Source organism: Pongo pygmaeus, chromosome 15, assembly GCF_028885625.2.
Source record: "Pongo pygmaeus isolate AG05252 chromosome 15, NHGRI_mPonPyg2-v2.0_pri, whole genome shotgun sequence".
Lineage (NCBI taxonomy): Eukaryota > Metazoa > Chordata > Mammalia > Primates > Hominidae > Pongo > Pongo pygmaeus.
Window position 1 is genome coordinate 90538451 of NC_072388.2, and position 9254 is coordinate 90547704.

The 9254-nt window shown below is 46.3% G+C and overlaps 1 protein-coding gene across 5 annotated transcripts in view; it reads right to left on the bottom strand.

Moving 5' to 3' along the window:
• PPP4R3A (protein phosphatase 4 regulatory subunit 3A) overlaps positions 1-8490 on the bottom strand; it is a 53178-nt gene extending 44688 nt beyond the window's left edge. For 2 of the 5 annotated variants that reach the window (XM_063652018.1, XM_063652017.1), the window contains exons 1-2: positions 7464-8490; positions 6438-6636 (exon numbers count right to left, since the gene is read on the bottom strand). In XM_063652018.1, coding sequence (XP_063508088.1) covers positions 6438-6579 — 142 coding nt within the window. In that variant the 5' untranslated portion in view covers positions 6580-6636; positions 7464-8490. Of the gene's footprint in view, positions 1-6437 lie in introns of all 5 variants that reach the window. The other 3 variants (XM_054448691.2, XM_054448692.2, XM_063652016.1) reach the window with 3 other exon arrangements.
• Positions 8491-9254: the final 764 nt, after the last annotated feature.

Below are 9254 nucleotides of genomic sequence, written 5' to 3' on the forward strand. Positions count from 1 at the left end.
AAACTCAATGTAAGCACACTATTCTGGATGCCGTGGCAAGTACTTTATAATAAGGAGCACAAATATGATTATGGCCAAAGATACTCTTCAGTGTGTGGAGGAATTCCAACTCCCTTACATTTCTTTTTTTAAATTTTTTGTTTTTAGAAATAGGGTCTCACTTTGTCACCCAGGCTGGAGTGCAGTAGCATGACCATAGTTCATGGCAGCCACAAAGTTCATGGCAGCCTCAAACTCCTGGGCTCAAGCAATTCTCTGACTTCAGCCTCCTGAGTAGCTAAGACTACAAGTATGTGCCACATGCCCAGCTAATTTTCTAACTTTTTATGGAGATAGGGTCTTGCTATGTTGCCCAGGCAGGTATCGAACTTCTGGCCTTGAGCAATCCTCCCCCACCTTGGCTTCCCAAAGTGCTGGGATTACAGATGTGGGCCACTGTGCCCGAGCTACATTTTTTTTTTCTGAGACAGGGTCTTGCTTCATCAGCCAGGCTGGAGTAGTGGTTCAGTCACAGCTCCCTGTAGCCTCGACCTCTGGGCTCAAGCAATCCTCCTGCCTCAGCCCCAAGCAGCCGGGACTACAGGTGTTTAACACCACACATGGCTAATTCAGAAATTTTTATTTTGTAGAGATGGGGGTCTCACTTTGTTCCCCAGCCTTACATTTATCAACTGTAAAACTGGCAGGTGGGTGGGTAAAAATCATAATGGTGAAAAGTAGTACAAAGGGGCAGAGGGAGAGAGAGTATCAGGAAGAATAGCTAATGAATGCTGGGCTTAATACCTAGGTGATGGGTTGATCTGTGCAGCAAACCACCATGGCACACATTTACCTATGTAACAAACCTGCAAGTGTACCCGGGAATTTAAAATAAAAGTTGAAGAAAAAACAAAAGAAAGAAAAGTAGTATAATGATTTGACCACAAAGGGAGAGCACAAGTAAGGTACGAAATTATTATCCTTACTTCAAGTTAACAGACACAGCATACACTGAAAGAATTAAAAATAAAAACAAAATAATCTTAAATGGAAGATTGAACTTTGCAGGTATATGGCTATCACAAAAACTGAGAGAAATAAGGTAATCTATCTTCATTAAAGAAAAGCATGGGCCAGGTGCGGTGTAATCCCAGCACTTTAGGCGGCCAAGTGGGAAAGATCACTTCAGATCTGGAGATTGAGACCATTCTGGGCAACACAGTGAGAACCTTTCAAAAAATTCAAAAATTGGGCCAGGCATGGTGGCTCATGCCTGAGCCCAGGAGTTCTAGACCAGCCTGGGAGACAAAGTAAGACCCACCCCCTTCCATCTCTTAAAAAAAAAAAAAAAAAAATTTTTTTTAAATTACCCAGGCGCAGTGGTGTGCACCTATAATCCCAGCTAGGCAGGAAGATCAACTGAGCCCAGGAGTTTGAGGTTACAATGAGCTATGATCCTGCCACTGCACTACAGCATGGGCAACAGAGCTCTTAAAAATTAAAAAAAAAAAAAAAAAAAAAAAGAAAAGAAAAGAAAAAGAGCAGGGCGCGGTGGCTCACCTGAGGTCAAGAGTTCAAGATCAGCCTGGCCAACATGGTGAAACCCTGTCTCTACTAAAAACACAGAAATTCACCAGGTGTGGCGGCAGGCACCTGTAATCCCAGCTACTCGTAAGGCTGAGGCAGGAGAATTGCTTGAACCCGGGAAGCAGAGGTTGCAGTGAGCCGAGATTGTGCCATTGTACTCCGGCCTGAGTGACAAGAGCGAAACACTGACTCAAAAAAAAAAAAGAAAAGAAAAAAAACAAAAGGGACGTGTTCTTACAACCTATTTTGCCAGCAGAAACCTACTGGATAAAGATGCAATCCAAGAAATGGGCCCAGAAGCTTAGTGGGACATCCCTTTTCCTCTAAAGCAAGGTAGGTTGAGTGCCAAGTTACTCAGTTTTGGAAGGGAAGGCATACAGTACTTACCAAGACTGATCTGCTCTGTAACATGAAGGCCACAAGTACTTCCATTTAGAAATTCCCTTCTGTGATTCTTAGACGAGCATATAAGCTCCCCTAACAAGAACTGAGCCTACAGTTGAGATAGCATTATTATAGCTTCCCCTTCCACAAATATAGACCCAATAATGAGAAAATTTTAAAACTACCCAGGCCTTTCTATACCTATGCTAAAACTATATATTATAAAATTCCCAAACGCTTTGTCTAATGACTGTCATTAGACTGTACTAAGTAGTGTGTACAGTTTAAAATGAATTGCCTGAATTTGAATCCCAACTCATACCATCTTAATAGATGAATGATTTTGGACATGTTGTCATCCTTTCTGAGAGAACTTATTAAAAAAAAAGAAATGCGGCCGGGTGTGGTGGCTCACGCCTGTAATCCCAGCACTTTGGGAGGCTGAGGAGGGCAGATCACCTGAGGTCAGCAGTTCAAGACCAGCCTGGCCAACATGGTGAAACCCTGTCCCTACTAAAAACACAAAAATTAGCCATGCATGATGGCGGACACCTGTAATCCCAGGCTTGAGGCTTGAAGCAGGAGAATCCCTTGAACCTGGAAGGTGGAGGTTGCAGTGAGCCGAGATCATGCTACTGCACTCCAGCCAGGATAACACAGATTCTGTCTAAAAAAAAAAACCACACACACCATTTATTTCACAGGTATGCAAAAGCCCCTATCACACTATCTCTAGCACTGACCGGTTTCTCACCAAATTAGCTGATAGCCTATTTCTAAGGTGGATGATTAACACATCACAAAAACTTAATTTTATAGACAATAAAATACTTCAAAAGTGTTATCAAATATTTATTTTGTTTTAAAGAAATAATCTGAAAATCAAAAGATTTTTTTGGGGAAAAGCTACAAGTAATTTAGAAAAGAAAAACTTCAACACAATAATGACTAGGTCTAGCTCAAGTATGGAAAAGTGCAATAATTTTAAGTTTCTATTGGACAAATGACTCAGTTTATGGAAAATCAGAAATACTTTCCATTTTGCTCATGACAACAAAAAGAAAATATCAATTATCCTATGATGGAGAATGGAGCAAGCACACAATAATGGCTGACCCCAACTAGCAGTCAACACAAAAACATTCAGGTAAAGCTTGTAGATAAACTACAATTGAAATTATTATTATTATTATTTTTTGAGACGGAGTCTCGCTTTGTCGCCCAAGCTGGAGTGCAGTGGCGCTGATCTCCGCTCACTGCAAGCTCCGCCTCCTGTGTTCACACCATTCTCCTGCCTCAGCCTCCTGAGCAGCTGGGACTACAGGCGCCCGCCACCACACCTGGCTACTTTTTTGTATGTTTTTAGTAGAGACGGGGTTTCACCATATTAGCCAGGATGGTCTCGGATCTCCTGACCCTGTGATCTGCCCGCCTCGGCCTCCCTAAATGTTGGGATTACAGGCGTGAGCCACCGTGCCCGGCCGCAAATATCTTTAGGCTAAAAGTAATTTTCATTTTCTTTGAAATAAACCTTCAGGCTAATAAAGCAGCAAATGCAAGTAGACAGTAACATGGGAGTTTAATATGGCTAATAGCACTAAATCAGAGCACTGTTGTGAGAATTATGTAAGTCAATATAAGTAAATTGCTTAAAGAGTTTGGCACATAGTAGGTACTCAGTAAATTTTGACTTATTATCCCTATTTAGATGTTAGAAGAAATGTTAATCATCGACTAAAGATCACTGACAGTATTTCACAAGTATCCTGGAATTTTTTCTAAGTCCATGGTGTGTGTGTATGTGTGTTTGTGTGTGACAGGGTCTCCCTCTGTCACCCAGTGCAGTGGCATGATCACAGCTCACTGCAGCCTCCACCTCCTAGGCTCAAGTGATCCTCCCACCTCAGTCTCCAGAGCAGATAGGACTACAGGCCCGTGCCACCGCACCAGCTAATGTTTGCATGTTTTGTAGAGATGGGGTTTTGCCATGTTGCCCAGGCTGGTCTCGAACTCCCAAGCCCACGCAATCCTTCGGCCTGGGCCTCCCAAAGTGCTGGGATTATAGGCGTGAGCCACCACACCCAGCCTAAGTCCATTCTTTGCATTCAGTTTTCCTTACAGCCTAAATTTACAAGGGCACATCAGTAATTCAGTTAAGCTCTCCCTGCTAGATAAAAATTAAAGTCATTTTGTTTTAGTCATTTAACCTCCAACCTGCAAAATGGAGGAAGAGAGATTTGTGGCTATTTCCAAAATGGTAAAAATATAAATGGAGGTTGGGCGCAGTGGCTCACGCCTGTAATCCTAGCACTTTGGGAGGCCGAGGCGAGTGGATCACCTGAGGTACAGAGTTCGAGACCGGACTGGCCAAAATGTTGAAACCCCGTCTCTACTAAAAATACAAAAAAATTAGCCAGGCATAGTGGCACATGCCTATAGTCCCAGCTACTAACGAGGCTAAGGTAGGAGAATTGCTTGAACTCAGGAGATGGAGGTTGCAGTGAGCCACGATTGTGCCATTGCACTCCAGCCCGGGAGACAAGAGCAAAACCCAATCTCAAAAAAAAAAAAAAAATCTATACATATTATATATACTATATATTATATATACTATAATAATATATACATGGAAAAAAATTTCTTATATTAATTATGTAGAAAAGCATACTTCTGATAGCACATTAAGCTTTTATACTTAAAAATATCTTAAAGGATTTTTTGTATAATGAATCAAATTAAACACATAATGTGAAGGTTATATTATTTTTAATATGGATATCAATAAATTGATCTCAAATCTACATATGCTTTCAGCTAGGATGGGGGTCATGCCTGTAATCCTAATACTCCAGGAGGCCGAGGCCGGTGGACTGCGTGAGGTCAGGAGTTCGAGACCAGCCTTGGCAACAGGGCAAAATCCTGTTTTTATTTTTTTGAAAGTAAAAAATTAAAAAGAAATCTACAGATACTTTCATCTCATAAGAAGCTGATACTAAAAGCCCATACCTTCCAACATACTATGTAAAGTTTTCCAAATGTGTGAAAGATCTAGAGTAGGTTATTATGAGTCACATACAAAATTACACTAACACTTGACATTCAAATTGTATTTTAAGAAGCCAATAACTCAGGCCCAGAAAAATATACCCAACATTCAAAAAATTTTAAATGCCACCAAAAGAAAATAATTTCTCTCCAGATTTAAGTTACTTTGGGTAACCTTATAACCTGTGGGCAATATACTCCAAATTACCACTTTCAATTTAAATAGAACATCAATGTTCCCAGAGTCTTCAATTACAGAAGGCCTAGTCTTGTTGGTTTTTCATGGAATTGGAGTTCTGGGTAGAGTCCAATTGAAGAAAATTCCTTGAAATTAGTTCGCAATAATTCAGATACAGAATCACTACAATCATAATAAACTGGCATCGTTAGTAAATGTAAAATATAAACTAATGTACCAAGAGAACTGGAAAATAACTTACTTTCACATTTGGAAGTAACAATTTGAGAACAGTTTTACCCCACTTGAGTATTTTAAGTGAAATTCACTGTATATCGCCAAAAACAGTGGCAATCCCTACAGAGAACAAGTCTTTTAAAATATGAAACACTCAGCACATGTGGAAAAAAGAAAAAACGCGAAACACTTATTTTCAAATAACTTAGTCTTTGAACCTTGAGGGCTGTTTCAAAATTTGTGAAGCATAAACACTAAGGAAGATCCGAAAGGTTTTAAAAATTATCTGCCAACTTCTCTGCACCTGTTAACCAAATTATGAACACCCATTTAAGCAATCAAAAAAAATCTCATATAAATGATTCCAAATTTGCAAGATGTTTATATAGTGAGCTACACACAAAATTCTGCATTACTATAAAAAAGACAACCAACACTGGTGAACAAAAATCTTCGCAAGGGAAAGCGTTTTCTCTTAGTGTAGAGTTGCCAGATACAGTGTTGCCAACCTTCAACACGATCAGAAACATGTAGCAAAAAGATGTTTAAAAAGAAAAACAAACACAGCAAAATGTTCTTCAAAGTGTGAAAAGTCCAAGAACTTTCTTAGCTCCAAGCAAAGTTTCATGCCTGCTTTACAGATGGGTGAACTAAGGCAAAAGATCGGATTAATCAGTGTCTTTCTCAAGGTCACTCGAGTGCAAAAGAACAGCACACTCCGGACTCCCTATCTCAGGTCCTCGACCTCTCCACACTCCAGGGCGGCACAGCGCAAACACGCTTAGCTCTCCTCGTACCCAAAATGCCACCAGGCACTCAGAGAAAGGAAACATTTCAAGCGCTCTTCGGGGAGCTCCCGCAGGACTGGGGTGACTGGGGTACCTGGGGCCCGCCCTCCCCCGAGGTGGCCGCCCTCCCCAGCCGTCCCTCCGTTCTCGTGGAGCGAGCGCCATGCCCCGCAAGAACCCGGGAGGCGGCCCAGGGCCGTGGGGGCTGCGAGGGTCACGCCGCGAGGGGCTTCACTTACCGTCGCTCTCAGCCCTGACAAGCAGAGACATGCCCTTCAGCCGCTCCACGTAGCCAGACGACACATGCCCGGTGCCCCGGTCGTCCCACTGCCGGTCCTCGTTGAGCGTGTACACCTTCACCCGCCGCCGGGTGTCGGTCATCGTGCCGCCCGGGAACCGGGGCGGGGGCCCCGCCAGTAAACGCCCAGGAAAGGGGCCCTGGAGAGGCGAGGGGCGAGGCGTGAGGGCGCCCGCGAGCGGAGGGCTCCCCGGCCTCACTGCCGCCGCTGGGCGCCGCGGGGCCGCGCCGCCACCTGCATGGCCCGCTCCAGGGACCGAGCTCTGGGCCGCCGCCTTTCCTCGCCTCCGGCTCCCCGGCGCTATTGTCCAGGCCTGGCGAGCCCGGCGCCCGGCAGCCCCGAGGGGGCCGCACAGCGCTTCGTAGCCTCCCGCCCCGCAGCGCTAGGAACTCGGGGCTCCCGTCACTGCCCTGCTCCCGCCTCCGCCATGATCTCCGCGAAGCAGCTTCCCGCGCCGCCGCCGCCTCCTCAGGCCGCCGCCGCCGCCGCCGCCATATTTTCCTTCCTTATACCTGGCCCTGCCACCGCGGCCAGTGGCTCCCTTCCGCTCCCCCTGCTTTAAACGTCAGAAGCCGACAGGCGCCTGATCCTGCTGCAACTGCTACCACTGCCCGGGAGACTCTGAGGGCACCCGGCCGCCCAAGCGACCCGGACTAGTGGAAATCGGTTTCCCTCTGCCGCCGTCTCTTCCGTCTTCCTCACACAGCCAAAACCGCCGCCATCTTGGTTCGCCCCTCAAAAGCGGCGCGCGGGGCCACCCAGGGAGCTGCTGCAGGGGCGGCTCGTAGCCCCACCATTTAAAGAGACAGCAGCGAGACCGGGAGCCTTACTGCGGCGGAGGCTTCCGACGGAGGCGGGAGGCGGGCGCGGAGTTGCCGAGGTGGCGGGAGCGCAGGGAGCGGAGGAGGCGGGACGCTGATTGCGCCGGTGACAGCCCGAGGCTCCCTCCCGCCTCCTTGCACGCACCGTCGTGCGAGCGTGGGGCGGTGTGTGCGTCCGTCGCGCCCTGTGTTCGTCATCAGCCCCACTCCAGGATGCACGAGGGGCGTGGATCCGTCTGCGGCCTCTGCGCGCGGGCCCTGGCGCCTCGGCCTCGCGTCCGCCCGCCGCCGCCACCTTCGCTTGTTCCTGCTCCGTCCCTGCCTCTGCCCCTGCCCCTGGCCTGCGGACGTCGGGCAGCGTGGGCCTGGGCCCCTACCCGCTTCCGAGAGCGTTTTCCCGGGGCCGCCTTTATGGCTGAGTTGGGCGCTCGGGACCCACCCGGCGCCTTGCGGACTTGAGGGAATGAAATGGAAACGCTTCCGGGGAAGGTCGCGGGTGTGGGCGGCTAGGTCGGCTCAGCCTTGGGAGCCGCCATGGGTCGCGGACTGGCGTGGCCAGTGTGGAAACTTCGGACTGTTTGCGTTTTCTGGGCGTGGGACCGAGTCCCAAGTGACAATTCTAAAACTTCACCTTACAGCCTAGGCAAGCCCCAATGCTCCATTCCTTCATCCCTATCAGAATTGTCTGCCAGCCTTTCTTGTCGGAAAAGGAACTTAAGGCGCTCACAAAAACAAATGCGACACTGTAATCGGGAGGAGTAATTCTCAGCATTAGGTAGTCCTGTGTTTTGAAGACCTACTTGATGTCAAGTATTGCTAATCTTCACAAAGGAAGATCATTCTCGTTCCTGTCATGCAGCTCATATGCCACCATTTTGGTGGCTTTTACCATTTGCCAGGCCTTGCCAGGTCGGGCTTGTCCGCTCGGAATATAATGCAGCCACACACATAACTTTAAATTTTGCAGTAGCCACAAAAAGTACGAAGAAACTGGTGAAATTAGTTTCAACGTTTTAGTGCGGTATTTTCAAAATGTTATTTCAATAATCAAATTACTGAGATATATGTTCCTTATTTACCGTACAATGTCTTAAAAATGTGATATATTTTGTCCTTCCAGCAAGTCTCTGTTGGGATACTAAATTTTCATCAGAAATATCTATGTTTAGATTTTATTGAAAAAAAAATTTTTTGGAGACAGGGTCTCTCTCTCTCACCCATCCTGAATTGCAGTGGCTCAGTCTCGGCTCACTGCAGCTTCAACCTCCTGGGCTGAAGCGATTCTCCCATCTCAGCCTCCCAAGTAGCTGGGACCACAGGTGCGTAGCACCACTGCCAGTTAATTAAATTTATTATTATTATTTTCTTGGTAGAGACGGGTTTCACTGTTGCCCGGGCTGGTAGAGTTTATTAAATTTACAGTTGAAAGTGTAGAGTCACATATTCTGTTATTCCAGTCATACTTAAAAGTTTTCCAAAAGCTGAATCAAGTATCAATTTTTAAATTTAGCTGGGCGCAGTGACTCACGTGGTCAAGGAGTTCAAGACCAGCCTGGCCAACATAGTGAAACCCTGTCTTCACCAAAAATACAAAAAAATTAGCTGGTCATGGTGGTGCACGCCTGTAGTCCCAGCTACTCGGGAAGCTGAGGCAGGAGAATCCTTGAACCCGGGGGGCGGAGGTTGCAGTAAGCTGAGATTGTGCCACTGCCCTCCAGCCTGGGCAACAAAGCGAGACTCTTGTCTCAAAATATAAAATGAAATAATTTAAATTTAAAAATTAAGTAAAATAAAAAATTCAGCTTGTGAGTTGCACTAGCCAAAATTTGAAGGCCTGGTAGCCACGTGTCTAGTGGCTAGTTTTGGAAGATTCGAGTGCTTGACATTGCCAGGAATCTTTTAAACCTGCAATGTGGCTGGGCGCAGTGGCTCACAC